At 36.6% G+C, this 17,644-nt stretch overlaps 1 protein-coding gene across 1 annotated transcript in view; it reads left to right on the forward strand.

Annotated features, from left to right (window-relative positions):
• Positions 1-17,644, forward strand: part of LOC124233816 (thrombospondin type-1 domain-containing protein 7B) — a 674,290-nt gene that overhangs the window by 584,929 nt on the left and 71,717 nt on the right. Inside the window, exons 16-17 of the mRNA XM_046651040.1 lie at positions 1,768-1,901; positions 8,948-9,098. Of these exons, the coding sequence (XP_046506996.1) occupies positions 1,768-1,901; positions 8,948-9,098 (285 nt within the window). The remainder of the gene's footprint in view (positions 1-1,767; positions 1,902-8,947; positions 9,099-17,644) is intronic.

Genomic DNA, 17,644 nt, shown 5'->3' on the forward strand with positions numbered 1-17,644 from the left:
AAATTACTTTTTTAATTAATTTTTTGTCCACGTCCTGTTAGTGCAAAGTGCTCTGACAGACTTTCTTGTATCTCATATGAAAGGCAAAAAACCTTTCTTTAAATTGTCTAATACATATTAAAGAGTTTATAGAACAAAACCATAAATTCAATGAAAGCTTCATTTCCATGGTGCCATTGGGTCGGCTACACCCGCAGCTGTCATCAGCTCAGTTTCCTGGTGTCTGTTCTGTTAGGGTCATGTCTTTTCATTTTTATAGATTTTTCTCTTATCTCTACTCTCCTATAAGTTTAAGACTTTTCTCCCTTACAAGTTATTACCTCCCTTATTCTAATGTAGGCCCTGCTTCTGACCCTTTCATTCCATCTTGTCAGCATTCACAGCATGAAATGTGATTCTTTTATTACTTAATTCCTTACTTTCCTCACACCCATTTCCACTTCTATTTTCCCATCTCCTTTCATTTTGCCCTCACATATTTTTCACTTTGTGGTTTCCCTTATTCGTGTGCACTCTGTGTGAGAGAGCCAAATAGAACCCCACAGTTAAAAGTAGTTTCCGACATTATTTGCAATTCCTAAGATGTAGTCTCACAAATAACCTTTTCTCATCTGATTTCCATCTAACATGCTGACAGTGCTCCAATCTTGTTTTCTGATTATCCCATTACATCGTGCTTTCCCTTGCATTTAGCGGGGACTTGCAAGTAATGGTTCTGTTTGGATAGCACTGCCTAGTCATCATTTACAATTTTATGGAATTAGAAAGGCAAGGGGAGGAAAGGACTTAAATTCTTATTTAAAAGGAAAAAAATTAGTTAACTGTTTTGGCAATAGGTTGAAGAATTCTTCATCAGCATACTATACTAGAGCCATCTTTGTGATCTAGAGTAACATACCACACAATCGAACAGTTTTTTCTTACCAGGGAAGAGTGCTATGCTCCTTAGCGATGAGTCAGGCATTTTAAACTCAGCCTCAAAGAGGCAGACAAACTCAGTTCACTATACATTGGAATACGCTTTCAGGAAAATATAATCACAAACAAATACATAGGAAGTAACCAAATAATTCATTTACTGTATTCATTGTTTTTACCATAAAACTGTGAATATTCACACTCAGTAATCACGCACAGCCTCTGACAGTTTAGCAGTGTTTGTCTTGTGTGTGTGTGTGTGTGTTTTAGCTGTGCTCTGAAAGCATCCTACAAATAGCTAAATTCATATGAAGCCACAATGCCCAGGAGGCTAAATGATTGCCTGTTAGCATTGATCATTTAGGAGCATAAAAAGAAATTTCCGGTGCAAATTGTACCACTTTTCTTATGCATTCTACGAACCTCTTATATCCAAGAGTAAATTTTCCTTACATATATTTGTTTCAATTGATATCTTAAAGTACATCTGAGAATACAATATACCATATAATTGAGAGCTGAACCATCTAATAGATGCTGTGTGAGCTCTTTGAGGAAATGAAATGATAATGGAATTCCTATTCTTGGCGGTAGGAAATGACTGTCCTTTGTTCCTTCTGTGAAGTCATATCATCATATTTTAGTTGATTTCCCCTGTATGTTTCTTTAGGCAAGTCAGTAATTTCAGAGAAGCCAAATATATCTTACTTTTTGGGAATGTAATTTGGCTGTTTGGGCCAGAGTGTTGTTTTCAGGTTATGTTCAGCAGGCATTACTAAAAGATACGCTATCTTTCTATGACTTGGATAGTTCCACGTAATTTTTTTCTTCCTTTCCTGTTCTTGACAGGTGCATGAGGCAGTCCCATGTTACAGTGAGTGCAATCAGTATTCCTGGGTTGTAGAACACTGGTCTCCGTGCAAAATCCACAACGAGCTGAAGTCCCTGCCCTGTGGAGAAGGAACGCAATCTAGGAAAATCAGGTGTGTGGAAATGGAAACGTTTGGGATGGGGCGGTGGAATTGATATATTTTAACAGTTACACCCTGATTTTCAAACCGTATACTCTGGCTTTTGTTCATCTTTAAGTACCCATGGAAGCTTATGTGCCCTGAGCTGCCATGTGTATAGTGGGATTCTCTCTGCAATGCAGCCACAATCCTTACTGTTTCCTGCAGATGACTTCAGTGGGAAAGCCAACTGCATGGAGCAGGTTGGCATCCCTCTACTGATTCATGGCCATCACTGTTGACAAAGTAGGAGATTTTGAGTGTTGACATGTCTGTTTTTTGCTCTATGGTTAGTATAGTTAATGGATGTTATCTTAATTTTGGATGTCAATACATTAAAAAGGCCAATTTAAACCCCCACTATTAGCCTTGGAAACTATAGGATGAGAATACCTATGAATAGTAGCAACATATTTAAAAATAAAAAGAGAACATCTCAAAGATTTTAGTGAATGCTGGGTTATCTACTGAAGGAGCTTGTTTAAAATTTTTGTTTTGTAAATATAGCAGTGGTAACCAAAGGAACACTAGGCCTGAGTTCTTCAAAATGGTCTATTTGGAAGTGATTTTGGAAGAAAGAAGAAGAATTTCCTTAACCACTGAGGAAAATGGCAATAAACGTTAGACATGGAACAGGCAGAAGCTGAAATATTAATGATAAACAATGATTAGCATGTAAAATAAAGAAGAGAACATAGTAGTCAACTATTCAATTGCATGAGTGTAGTGTAACATTTTGCCAGGTTTAGGAAGCTCTGTTTCAAATGGACAAACAGTGCCCAAGTCAGATAACTCCCTATTGAGTTAACTGTTAGATTGAAGTCAGTTACCAAGGCAGAGCCTACTTATGTGTGTTGATCATTATTCACCATCAGTGAACTTACTTTATTCAGTAATTCAGTATATACCCACCACGTCTAAGACTTAGTTCCAATGTGCAAAATCACTGGAAGGCATATTGGAAGAAATAGCTGTTGGCAAAATTATAGAGATGCTCCTCATCACCAACCCAAGCAAGTGACTAGTAGACAAATTGTCTTTCTTTCTCTCTGTTCTTTGTCCTTTCTCTTGGGGACTGGTGTGCTCAGGCTGTCACAAACTTCGGGCTTCTACCTCTTTCCCTTCAAAATCTGTGTCTCCTGTGTCTTATTCTCTCATGGCTTTGAAAAATGACAGACCAATCTAGTTTATCAAGTAATATGTAAATGAGAAGTGGCTTCTCTCATTCCCTTCCCTCCAGGCCTCTTAGCAGTATTAAAGCAAAATCTCAGGAGAGAAAGGAAAGCTCTAAGAGAATAAACTACTACTGACAGAATTGTCGCGGTTTGATTGAGGAAAAACACACTTGAACCAAAGGGCCTTTAAGTCTTACTTCTCAGCTCAAACCTACAGAGCCTGATATAATAAAAATAGCACAACTACCAAATTTCACTCTGTTATGAGCTGAACTGTGCCCCCCCCCCCCCAATTTATGTGTTGAAGTCCTAACCCAAAATGTGGCTGTATTTGGAGACAGGGTCTTTAAAGAGATACTTAATGTTAAATGAGGTCACTGGGGTGGACCCTAATTCCATCTGAGTGGTATCCTTATAAAAACAGACGATTAGGACATAGACACACATAGAGGAAAAGACCATGTGAAGACACAGGGAGAAGACAACCATCTACAAGCCGAGGAAACAGACCTCAGAAGAAAACAATTCTGCCAACACTTTACTCTAAGACTTATAGCCTCTAGAATTGTGAGAAAATCAATTTCTGTTGTTTAAGCCACACCGTTTGTGCCATTTTGTTATGGAATCCCTAGGAAACTAATACATTCTCATTGTGTTACATACTTTATGTGTATGATCACATTTAGATATGTGAAGCAGATTTTCCAAGCATCTTGCATTCCAAATTATTATTGACCTTAATAGGATGCTGTTAGAATGAGTGAAAGAGTTCATCTTTTCTCTTTCTTAAAATCTCCAAACTGTAGGACATCTTCATGATTCATCTGTTACTACAATCATTTATTAATTCAAAAAATATTATGAATATTTATCTTCTCAGGCACTATTCTAGGAACTGGGGATAAAAAAAGTGAAAAAAAGTTTCTGTCTTCAAAGAACTTACAAAATAGATATGCAAATTAATATATAATGTAATGTCTTTGCTATGGAATAACAAGAAGAAAAATAAAATTGGGATGGAGTGATGGAGGATACTGTTCTGGAGTGATAGGTCACCAAAATATTTGAGGAGAGACTTCAATGAATGTAAAGATCTATAGAAAGAGAATTCAAGGGGGAGGGAATGTCCAAAGCAGGAACCTTCTTGGCTTGTTATAACGAGATGCCCTGTATAGATGGTGCCAGTACTCAAATCATATCATCTTCTACAACAAAGTGAAAGGATATTATTCTGACTGCAACATGAAGCTATGAAACGCTTGAGACAGAGGGAATGAGATGCTCTTATTTAGATTTGAAAAGGACCTTGCTGGATGTAGAGAAGGTATTATAGTATTTGGCATATAAGTAGGAGCAGGGATGAAGGTTTGAAGGCCATTGCAGAATTCCAGGTGAGAGAGGTTGATGGTCACATTGGGTTTAGGAAGAGTGAAGATGGTGAGAAGGTCACATTTGGAATATATTTGGAAGGTAAAGACTATAGGATTTGCTTATGAAGTAATTATAGAATGTGGAAGAAAGAGAAGCATCAAAGATGACTGCTAAGTTTTATGACCTGAGAAATCATAGGAATGATGGTGGCATTTGTGGAGAAGAAGAAGATCAGAAGCAGGTTTGAGAGAGAAAATCAAAAGTCAGCTTTTGAACACATTAAATCTGAGAAAATATTAGGCTTCTAACTGAGATATTATAATCTTGATTTCAGAGAGAGAAGGGGAGCTATAAAGCTGGGCATTGGCAGCTTATTAACTTGATATTTATTAATAAGAAAAGATGTAAGAAACTGAGCCCTGGGGAACTCCAGTGTTCACAGATTTGAGCAAAGAGAAAGAAAGCTACAAATGAGACTGAGAATGAGCCAGTAGAATAGGAGGAAAACCAAGACAATGGGAAGGTAAACAAGAGAGTTTTCAAGAAAGAAATAATAATCAATTATTTCAAATGTTTCAATTGTTTCAAATGGTTCTGGGAGGCTACTAAGATGAGAATTGACCATTGAATTTGGTAATGGAGAATCTATTGAGAATGGTGACAAGAGATTTCTCTGTATGGTAATAAAAGTGTGATTAAAATAAGTTCGAGAAGTAATAATAGAAGGAGAGGAGGCAAGGAAGTGGAGATAGTGTAAGGGGAAAGAACTATTCCTCTACCCTCTAGGTCCTTCTGGCTGGTCTGAGAGTTAAATTGACATGAGACAGAATAAAAGGAGAAAGTCAAACAAAATTTCATAACATGCATACAGGGGAGAAACCCAGGAAATCTGAGTAACTTGCCAAAATGGCTGAAGCCATCACCTTAAACACCATCTTCAGCTAAAGAAAAAGGAGGATGTTGGGAGTAGTGATTTGGGACTTCAAAGGGGAAGGAGGCATTTTACATGGAGATGGAAAAGCAAATGTTTGATAAACCCATGTTTGCTGGGCGATCTACAGACAGTGTGACCTGAGAGAGAGAACTTTAATGAAAATGGGCTTGGCAAGGATCCTCCCAGTCTACCGTACCCAGAGTTATCTTTGTGGTGGTAGGTCTTGGAACAGACCTTTCATCTTGAATTCTTTAGGTGGTTAGGGCAAAGGTCAAAGTTTCTTTCAGAGTCTTTTGTCCTTAAAAATAAGCCAAAGAGACAGATTTTGGGGTGACCTATTCTGATCCCCCACAATAGCAAATATAGACATGCTTTATTTAGAGCAGTTTTGCAATTAATTTAAGTAGAAATGAGGTGATGACAGAAGGGAGAAGTGGCAGGGAAACTGATAATGCAGGATATGCAGGGCATACCTCAGGGGCATTTTCACTTGAACATTCCTGAAATTTCAGTCTTTTTAAGTCTTTACTCTTGGGCTTGTCAGAAACTCCAGAAAAGGAAGTCTCGAGAACCTGGAAAAGGTAAGGAAATGGACTCTCCTCTAGAGCCTCCAGGAAGGGATGCAGCTGTGTCAAAGTGCTGAGTGAGCCTGGTGAGATCCATGTTGGATGTCTGTACTACAGAATTGTAAGATAATAACTTAGCATTGTTTAAGCTACTCAGTGGTAATTTTTTCAGTATGTTAACTTTTACTTAAACCCTTGTTTTCAATAGGATGTGCCCATCCTTAAGAGGAACATGTTCCTTAAGAGGAACCCAAGACCTTTTTTGTGACCCTCCCCAGATAATAAACATTCAATAACCTACAGTGGTGGGGAGGAGCCATCACCTCACTGTGTGGATTATGGGAGGGGATCTGAGGGCCTGGGTGGTTCTTAAACACACTTTCAATAAATCTCCCAGTTTTTCAGCCTCACTTTCATCCACATTTCAAGAGGTACTTGGTGCCGCAGATTCCCAAATATTTCATGTGTTCTGTGGTATAAATGGAGTTACTTTCTTTGTTTTCCCTTGAAGGCTTAGTATTTAGCTTTCTTGGGGTGCTAAGGTGGTTACCACTAGCCCATTTATTTTGCATTTATTACCTTTGTCATCTTCCATGTTATTTCTCCTTGTAGGGCAATGCCTTTCCCTCCTCCTTGGTGTGTTTTTTTTGTTTGTTTATTGTTTGTTTTGCAAGAAATTCCTTTACTATTACTTTTGTATTGGGAGTGAAAAAAGACTAATGCGTATGTTCAACTGGACAATACTGATCAGAAAGAAGTCTTACCTCTTCTTTCTCAGTGAAATAATAAAAGGACATCAGCTAAGAGTGTGCAGGCAAGAAGGAAAGCAAATTCTACCTTTTAAGTTTGTCCAGAGAAAGACATTTAAGCCATCCCATGGTCCCTGCTTCCACTATTGACTAACACCACAGGAGAAATTAAAGTTCGTAGATAACTGTATATCATGCCTCCCTACATTAGAAGGCATTACTTACTTCTCTCAACCACTCTCGGTTAACCTCCTTTATGTAATGTATAGTTTTTCATTATTTAGCACCTCATAAAGCTAGTTTTATTTTGTACCTGGTGATAGACTGCGTTGCAATATTTTTAATGTTTTTGAATTTTTTAAAATTTATTGTATGTATAAAAGGAACTCCTAATGTATAGGATAATTCATTCCAGTGTAGCATGATTTGGGGAGCATGAAAAGGTCTCCAGCCTCCCCTCTTAAAATGCTTATTTCTTGGCTGTGGTATTGTGCGTGAAATTACCGGATCAGCAAATGGCACCATTTATCTCATCATCATTGTCATTGTCACCTTTGCTTTGATCCTTATCACTAGAAGAAAAGATTTATAACAAGAGAGATCTTTGTCTTTTTTTTCAGTTTTGTGCCCTAGCAGCCAAGCCAGGGCCTGGTGCATAGTAAGCCTCAAAAATATTTACTAAATGAATCATTATTAACAATGTACCCCAACACCTGTCAAAAGAGGCTTGCATGTAGTAACTCTTTATTAAACATTTTTGAGAAAACAATTTTAAAATAAACTTCTAACTGAAATATAATATAAAGGCAGAGAAATGCCCACATCATAGGAATGCAGCTTGATGAATTTTCACAATGTGAACACACCCATGTAAGCAGCCCAGAGGCCAAGAAACAAAATTTTACCAGGACTACCTAAGCCCCAATCAATCAGTAACCATTCCCCAAGGGTAACAACTATTCTGACTTCTGACGCTATAGATGAGAATTGCTTATTTCTTAACTTTATAGGAGTGGAAACATACAGTAGATACTCTTTTGTGTCTAGCTTCTTTTGTTCAACATTATATTGTGAGCTTCACTCATGTGCTTTCATGTCACAATAGTTCACGGGTTCCCACCATTTTTTTATAGCATTTAATTTGATGAATTTACCACAATATATTTATCTGTTGTACTGTTGTTAAATATTTTGACTATTTCTAGGTTGGTTAATTATGAATAGTGCTATTATGAACATTTTCAGTCAGGGTTTTTTTGGTGCACATTTGAACACATTTCTTTTGCATATGTAAATAGAAGTCGAATTGTTGGGTTACATGGTACATACCTGTTTAGTTTTAGTAGATACTGCCAACTAGCTTTCCAAAGAGTTTATGCTCCAACCAGTGGAGTAAGAAGAGTTACAATGGCTCCACATTCTTGCCAACCCTTGATATTTTCCATGTTTTTTATTTAAGCCATTCTGGTGGAGATAGAGTGGTATATAACACTTTGGTTTTAATTTGATTGAATCAATAGCATGATTATTTATCTCATCTTCACCATCACTTATCTCAAAGCCTGACACACAGTAGACCAAGCAACTATAATGTATGCATCTATATCACGTGTTCAGTTGCTGCATGAAAAAGCTTGCTCATTGCCCTTTGGTTTTTGATAAGAAAATTCCTTACCAAAATGCAGAAAATACCTGAAAGAAAAACATGTTCAATTATTTTTCACATCACTTTGCCATGACCTTCATCGTGTTGCACAAGATTAGGAAAGTTTAGATGATATGAGATAGAAGTCTAGGGAAGGTCTCAAGAGTCACAGGAACTGTGGAGCCTCTAGCTATCACAAAGCGATGGATTCATTCAGAGAAGGAGAGCCTTCAAGATTTATTACAATAAAAAGAAAATTCACTTTATGCTGGACCTGAGTAAAAGTACTGTAGGTCTCTTTAGATAGAAAGTTCCTCAAGGATGACAGTTGTCTCCCATTGTTCTCTCCGGCTTTGTCTTCCCATTGTTCTCTGCTAAATAAAGGGTTCTACGCTGAGTTATCACTCCATAAAGGCTGACTGGGTGAAGAGGGAACTTCTTTTCCCCTGGTTTCTCTGTTGGGCTTATTTTATGTTTAACTGTCTTTGAGGGGTAAGTAACTATAATACATCATAACTATTTTAAATTGACTCTCCACCGTCTGAAGTAATCGAGCTGTCTTATGATCTTGCCTTATAGATGTGTGAAAGCTGCTGAGAGTGAAGGTGGAGTAGTGGATAACAGCCTCTGCAACCAGGATGAAATTCCTCGAGAAACCCAATCCTGCTCTCTTCTGTGTCCCAATGAATGTGTCATGTCCCAGTGGGGACCTTGGAGCAGATGCCCACAGGTAATTTCTCTTCCCTTGTCAATGCCCTAGTCTCCGGTGCTGCCTTCACTGTTGTTCTGTGTATATTCACAATGTCACTCTCCAAAGCATTCTTCTAGTAACATGGGAAAATACTTTTGCCTAAGAAAGCAAAAGAAAAAGAATTTCAGCTGGTAAGACTGAGCAATTTAAAATGCCAGTGGTTCTCGTAAAGCCTTTATCATGGGAACATGAACAAGGAAAATGAGCCTATAATGATCACACTGGGATTCAAATGCACGCCCATTGTTAAAGGGGTCTTCTTTAGTACCAAAATGGTTCTCATTATAATCTCTTGGTTCTGTTCCATTTTTATCCTGGCAGAATCAATTATATCTTAGTGGCTCAACTCCACTGCGTAATTTAGCTTCTGCTAGTGATGATCTATTTTTGCCTTTCTCTGTTTTCCCAAAGATGAGGTGTTCTTTTATCATGTTCTTCATACAAAGCTGATAAAAGAAAAAAAGAAAAAATAATTTTGAAGTCTAAATAAAGTATTTGTCTTGATTTTTCTTCTTTTTTAAAAATGGAAAAATAACAGGAGTATGGTAAAATATTCTTCAAGTAATGTGGTTTAATATTCTCAGATGTTAAATTCTGATATTTTAGACATGTATTTCTGCCTAAAGAGCTAATACAGCAAATGAGGGTAAGGAACATGCTAAATGGCTCTGAACATTAGGAAAGGAAGAATTAGGGTACTTTGAATTCAAGGATGATACTGACAATTTGTAGAAAGATTGTGTAAAATCTTTGTATGGAAATGGACAATATTTTTGAAATCAGCTAATATCCTATATTTGCAGTTTTTAATTATTGATTCCTTAACTATTGCAAACTTACCTTTGACATTTATATAATTGTGTTCTTGAAAGAGATTTATCTTTGTTATTCTTTTTTATTTGTTGAGCTGTTCTTTGTGAGTAGGACAAAACAATATTAAGATGAAGAGGCCTCAATAAGGGGGAATTTGTAGGAATGGAATGTTTGCCCTTAGTCATTTATTTAGTGTGTAGCTTGAATATAATGAAAGTTAACATTTATTGAGCACTTACTGTATGCAAGGCACATGTAAAAATTATTCCCTTTATTCCTTGCACCAATCCTACTAAGTACATCCTATTATCAGTCCCATTGTACAAATGCAGAAACTGATTCTCAAAAAAGCTAAGTAGCTTGCACAAAGTTCCGCACGGAGTAAGTGATGGAGCTAGGAATGAACCTTGTTCTGTCTCATTAAGCCAGAACCTTCGCTCTTACATCCATGGCTCACTTATCTTTGAAGAATTAAGGTAGATTTAGGCTTAATACTTCTCTTTCTTTAAGATGCAACATTTATTTTAAGAATAAAGCAAGTTATTTTACCTGTCTGTATGATTATTTCATGACTGACTACATATATTCACACTTTAGAAATTGTGGTAGCATACACTGTTTATTAATCAACTTGCAGAAGAATTAGCAACCTGAAGTTTAATTAAATGTAGAGGTCGTGATCTTCCTCACTTCTTTTTTTCTAATTTGCTCACAGAAGGCTCCATTAAGCTGTAATCACTTTGTAATGAAAACGTTGCCCTCTTAAGTCAAGATATCTGGCCACTGAACTAAAACGTTTGTTGTAGGAGCATTTTATACAATGTTGTGATGGCCTGGCATCCTGTGTTTTTTTCTTCTGGTTTCTAAAGGCTATTTCCTTTAAAGTTTGCTTTTTTGAACATAATCACTCTATTTTTGGAGTGTTTAGAAATTGGAGAGAGGAAAAAATGTTTCAACCTCCTTTCATGTGTCTAGAAGATGACATAGACAGTTACTCGCTTGTCGGCATGAGGTGATAGTGTTGTTCCTTCAACTGCTTATGTACCTTCACGTTACATAATAATAATAACAGCTATGACAATAACAATAGTAACTTTCATTGAGCACATCTTATGTAACCAACACCGTGCTGGCGTTTTATAACTATGATGTTAGACTCTTATCCACAGTAACTCAGGTCTGTTTGACCACAATAGCCTTGTTCTTTCTAGGATGGCACCGCTGCTCTACAATATAAATAAAGACTTTAAAATGGGGAAAAAATGGTAATCAGGGTGCACATCTGATTATCTTCCCTATTTCTAGGTATTTTGCATAATTTTAATAAATTGCAACATCTTATCATAGTGCACCAACATCATAGGTGCCTAAGCAGTACTTGACAATGATCATAATCATGATTATAGCAAAGTTAGAAGCTGGATCTTTGTGCCTGAAGTTTAATTAGCACTTTAATGTGCATTTTCTGAGAAAAAGAAAACAATTATTGTATAATTGTTCTCTATACCATGTGCTGATTCGCAGATTCTAAGTATTGGCCCTTATTTTACCAAATTCTCCTTAGATAGTCTGCAGTGTGACACATCTTAATGAAACCAATTCACTATGGGTTTTTTTCTTCTTTTTCTTCCCAGGATGGTTCTTTAGAGCCAAACACATAAACAAACAAAAAATAAGCTCCCCAAAAAACCTCAGAATATTTCTGAGACAAAAATATGATTCTTTTATATATCTAAAAATACTCTGAAATTTATATTTTGATTTCTCTAAAAAAACTATGATTAATATGAAATAAGCTTAATATGTTTTTAAATGTGGCGAAGTAATTATATTTGCCAGTTAATTAAAAGAAACTTAGAAAAACCAATTAATCAGTTAAAAGTGTTTCTTGAATTCATAGTATGTGCCCTGCATTCTGAGGCCAAACGTGTGACCTAGCATCGCCGCCACTGAGGCACAGTCCTCAGTATCTTTATAAATACATGCTGAGTGGGTGTAGCGAAGGATTCAATAGCTGACTAGCAGTGTTTATTAGTTCATACAATGGTCACTGATTATGTGGTAGGCACTATATAAAATGATTAAAAGTGCACTTCCTCACTTCTGGGTCAATGATTTTCACACTAGTACACATAAGAATCCTCTAGAAAGTGTGTTAACACACAGCTTCTCTGCCCTACCCCAGAGATTCCAATTCAGTATGCTTGGGGTGGGGGCCCATGAATTTGCATTTCTGACAACTTTCCAGGTGATGCTGATCCTGTTGTTCTGGGGAAGATTCTGAGTGATAAGGCTCTTGGGCATTACGTCCAAGTCACGTTCTTTCTCTTTCTCACTTTAATTGCAGTTATTTGTTGTTGAACATTGAATGAACACCTATCATTATGTGGAAACTTAGCTTATATTTACAGATGCTTTGCATGTGCCAGACAACGTGCTTAGCACTTTATATTTATTATCCTACTTAATCTGCACAATGAAATAGATACTATTTTTCCCCAAAGTATAGATGAGTGAACTGAGCCTCAGAGAGGTTAGTAACCTGTTGCTTTTAAAGAGCTAGTAAAAGGCACAGTGACTGTTTAAGCCCAGGTAGTCTATGTACTCCCAACCACTACAAAAGAAATAAAAGCCATACTTCCTGTCCTTGAGAATATTATAGCCTATAAAATCTGTTGTCTCCTTTTCTGGTTTACTTTGGTTATTGGATTTGTGAAGGAAGATGTCTCTAAATTGAATAATCTACCTCATTTGAATAGTTTACCAAGGAAGGAAAGGAAAGGAGTCATCTAACGCCCTGGGATCCTTGCTGGCTCTGTGATTGTGGCCAAATTACTCAGCCCTCTGAGTTACAGGTACCTTAACAGGAAAATAAAGACAATAAGAGCTTTTTGTTCAGATTGTTTAAGGATTAGAGATAATATGTTTAAAGTGAATAGCGCAGAATATAACTTAATAGGGTTTTTAAAAAAAGAAGAAGAAGCAGCAGATCAAAACTCCCTTTTACATTGTTTACAGTGTGGTCAAGAAGCAGAAGACAGGTAGCCATACATTTTCTAAGCCATACAGGAAATATTGCTTCCCCCACATGAAATGAATTATTGCTTGATCTTACAGAAATAAAATGTCACCTCCTTTGCTGAAAAATGACATGCCAAATTTAATAGTAGTCCCCAAAAATAAGGCATCAGAAAGATAATTATGAATGACTGGGTTGCTGACCTTATAGCAACTGCCAATTGCAAAGTGTCCCAAAAAGCAAACAAAACAAAGCCATTAAAAATTGTATTGGGACCATTTTAACTGTTTTGAGAAGGACTGGAGACTGTAAATGGATCAAGCAAAAACAAACAATTCAAGGTGGAATTTGAAGAAAATGGAAAATCATGTTTCAGTTATTTTCATTTTCTTGTTCTCATATATATATATATATATATATCATTTATTTTTTGACTCTAATATGCTCACTTCTCTAGAATATTTTAATGTGAAAGGAAGCTTATGGATTTTACATATAAAAACAAGATATGCAATAGTGTTCACTCCTTAAAGGAATGTGTATGTGTGTGTATATTTACATACACACGTATGTACAAATATATATGTATATATTTAATAGTTCCTTGCTTATTACCCAATATGCCTCTTTTATCTACCTAATTTTTTCCAATTTTTATCCTTATCCTTCATACTTCAAAATTATACTGATGAGTATTCACAGAATCATATATTCTTTAAGAGCTGTTTATAAATTTCTGAATGCAGAAATTGCTCAGCCCCTGACATACCTGAAAGAATATATGGTTCTCTTCATTTATGCTACCAATACCCAAAGAAAATTTCCACTGAGTAATACAGATTTTCCATTTATGACTCTCCTTAGAGGCTCAACAAAGGAATTTCTTAGACAATAATCTTGATAGGAGAAAGCAAAGAGGGTCTTGGAGCTGAATTTCCAAACCAATGTGTACTTTACGGAAGCACACCTTTGGAAACCCTCTCCAGAATGATGACTTAAGTTTAGCAAACCTGCCTGAACTTTGATTGATTCACTTCCAGCTGAATGCATGACAGTCTGGCTAGAACTGGAGCCAGGCATCCCCTTCCTCTGTGGGAACTGGGGACTCATTTAACAGCGGCCCAAATGCAACTTCATGATCGAACAGTAACTCAAATCTTTGCGTTATTAGCAGGACAACCTCTGAAGAAGGATTGCAAAGGACGACTTTGAAAGAAACTGCATACAGCATCAGTGTGATTCAATCTGGATTCTCTCGTAGACTTAATATTGTGCTTTCAAAATAGTCTTATTTCTAGACTCTTCTCTTTTCTCTAACTCTGCATGTGTGCAGGATATACTGGTGAAATACAATGCAGATGTATACTGACAGATATACACTGCTATTACTCCTTCAGGCAAAGAAACTGCTTGAAAAGAGAGAATTACAGACCAGTTTTCTAAGTGTTCTAGAATTAAGCATTTGCAGTTAAGAAAAATACCTTTTTTTCATGGTGCTCCAGTGTTATTTCTGGTAAAGACCGTCAACAATGAGATTTTATTACTGACGACTCAGCATTTTCATCACCTTACTTCTGAAAGTTATGTTTCTGGGGAAGCAGATTACCTCAATATTTACTACTAGTACTCAGCTCCAAGCGCTTCTTCAGCCTGTCCTCGTAGTCTGTAACATGCAGATGACAGCCTATATTTGTCTCTGGAAGGCATGTCTAATCGTCACGACCCTCAGGCTGCCTAGTGCTTTTCTTCAACTCAACTGAAAGCCAGAGAAGGAGAATGATGATAATTTTCTATACTGTGGCCTGCAAATTCTGGTCGCTTTCACTAAATTGATATTGGCTCTTGTCAGAAGCTAATAATTCACTACCCAGTGCGCAATGAGGTTTAATATCACTTAGAACCATTCTTATTTCCAGAACCGCATTTGGCCCTACAAAACCAGTGCCTCATTTCACACAGTATAGCAGCAAATGGCAGTCTTCTAAAAGTAGTCTTTGGGCTGCTCCAATTTTTCAAATTTAATATGTTTGTTATCATTCTTTCTTATATGGTGTGATTTCTTCGAATCTCATTATCACCAATTTGGAGTACAAAATAAGGGTTCCATTGCTCTCAATATCTCCGTCTGTCTGTCTGTCTGTCTCTCTCTTTCTCTGTATCTATCTTTATTTATACTTCCATTTTATGATAGAAATTCCCAGAAAAAATAGTATAATGAACCCCATAAGTTGATCACCCAGCTTCAACAATTATCTACATATGACAGTTTTCTTTCTTCTTCCCCACTTATCTGTTCTCTTATAGATAACTTTAAAGCATATCCCACATTTCATATTATTTCATCCTTTAATATTTCTATATATCTTCTTAAGAGATAATGACTAATCACAATTACAGCAAAACATAACCACGATACTTTTTGACATGCTGTAGGAGTATACTTTTTAAAAGCTAAAATCATGACTCATACAAAGTGTCAAAGATTAATTAACTTATTAATGATTAAACCAACATGATTGTAAGGCTGGTTCAAAAAGAACTGGAGAGGGCAGACAACTTTCACTTCCAGCAATGAAGGAGTAGCATTGGATTTACTTGGATCAGATTGGATTTATGCTTCTATTGTAAACAACTAAAAAAAAGAGCAAAATATATAAAACAATAGTTTTCACACATTGGACAACAGGTAGCATGGAACTATTGTCCTGAGGGAATAAAACCAAGTGAGGTGAGCCTTGCAATCACCATAGTTTCTGGATGGAGGTTCTTTCTGGACGGTGGTGCCAGGAATGAGATCCCTACAAGAGGATAGTGAGGAGCCAGAGATCAGAGATCTGAGAGGTAGAAGAAGCTGAAATTTGAAGGGCAAAATATTGAAAAGGGTTTAGCCGGGCAAAGAAAGAAATCTAGATATCTACACAGTTCTGAGTTCTTGGCTAAATACTAATTTGCATATGCATGGAGTGAAACTCTGTGAGTTCAGGCAAAGAAAGTCTTCGGGGGAGCTGCAAGTTGTACACATTGCAAAGCTCACACAGGTCTGGGAGACGATTTAATTCCATCCTGCCAGCACAGAGATACCTACTCAAGCCCTCAGGCCATTTGGTAATAACCCAACAAGGGTTATGACTCAGGAAGAGGGCTACATTAGCCCTAAATTAAAATCTACTCTAGAATTTCCCTAATGAAATTTAAAGGCAAACCTTGGAAGGATTAACCTGATCCACAAGTAACTTTACTGACTGCCAAAACAAACTTCAACACACTTAAATGGAAGACAAAAAGCCCCAAAATTGAATGGTGTGAGAGACACTATGTCTAGGAGTGGTTAGTGACTAGAAGCCATGATAGGGGCCTGGGTAGTGCTGGTAATATTTTATTTCTTGAGCTCTGCTCTGCTTATACATATGTGCATTTTTCTGCGTGTATCTTTTACCCAGTTACTATACATATGAAGGCAAATTATGCAAGAGGAAAACCAGTCAATGGAAGCAGACTCAGAAATATCAGATTATAGAAATTGAAGATAAGGAACTTAAAAGCAGATATAATAAATATTTTAAGTATGCTCTGGAATTTAAGGAAAAATATGAACATCATGAGGAGTGAAATAGGAGATGTTGAAAAGAATCTATGTAATTTTTAGAGATTTAGAATACAGTGTATAAAGTGAAAAATTTACCAAATGGGAGTAATAACACATTAGACTTTGAGGAAGAAAAGATGAGTGAACTTAAGACATATCAATAGAAATTACACTAAAGCAAAGAAAGAAAAAAGACAAAGAAAATTAGCAGAGACCAAGCGATCTGTGGAACATTAAGTGGTTTGACATAACTGTAATTGGAGCTCTTGAAGGAGAGGAGGCAGTAGACAGAAAAATATTTAAAGAAGGAATGGCTGAAATTATTCTAAATCTAGGGCTAGCTGTAATTCTCAGAGAATATCTGCTGGATCATATAAGCATGGTTGATAGTATTCTGAGAACAAAATAGGGAAAAATGCTAAAAGTCTCAACGTTTGTTGTGTAGGCAGTCTTTTACTTAATCCCTTTATTTTCAAAATGATAGTTCTGTGCTCAGTGGTGCCTAGAGTCTCCAGTGCAGAGAATTCTATTTTGCCCTTCTTTGAATAATAAAGTTCTAGTCTTTAGACAGAGTTGAGGAAGGCAGGCATCTAGCTATGCCAAATGGGCAGAGGGTATGTGGGGGGGTCTAATTATTTCAAAAACACGCTTTCAATCAGTGCTCTAGTTTTGAGTGTTAATCCCACCTCCTTTTTCAGATATACTTGCTGCTCAAATTCCTGGTCTTTTGGGGGCTTTACAGAACAAATCAAGTTCCACTTTCCCCATGGCTGATCTGAGCTTTGGTACTCCCAGGTCAGCTGAGGCAGTTCTCACATTGCTTTTCCAGTTGCTAATTTTTTGCTGTTGCGCCTTTCCATCATCATCATCATCATCATTTGTATACCTTTAACAACAAATTCCTTTACTTTCATTTTGATCCCTTTAATATAATTATAGTCATATTTCTGGAAGGGGTTCTGTATAATTTGCCATCTATAACTAAAATCTTTATCAATTGAATCTTAACACAATTTATGGTGTCTCATGCCACAGAAAAGTACTTAGTTTTTATGAACCTAAGTTTCATTCTTGCTTGAAAAGCTCACAGATTTACAATTTTAAAAA

This window comes from Equus quagga, unplaced genomic scaffold, assembly GCF_021613505.1.
Source record: "Equus quagga isolate Etosha38 unplaced genomic scaffold, UCLA_HA_Equagga_1.0 251_RagTag, whole genome shotgun sequence".
Taxonomy (NCBI): Eukaryota; Metazoa; Chordata; class Mammalia; order Perissodactyla; family Equidae; genus Equus; species Equus quagga.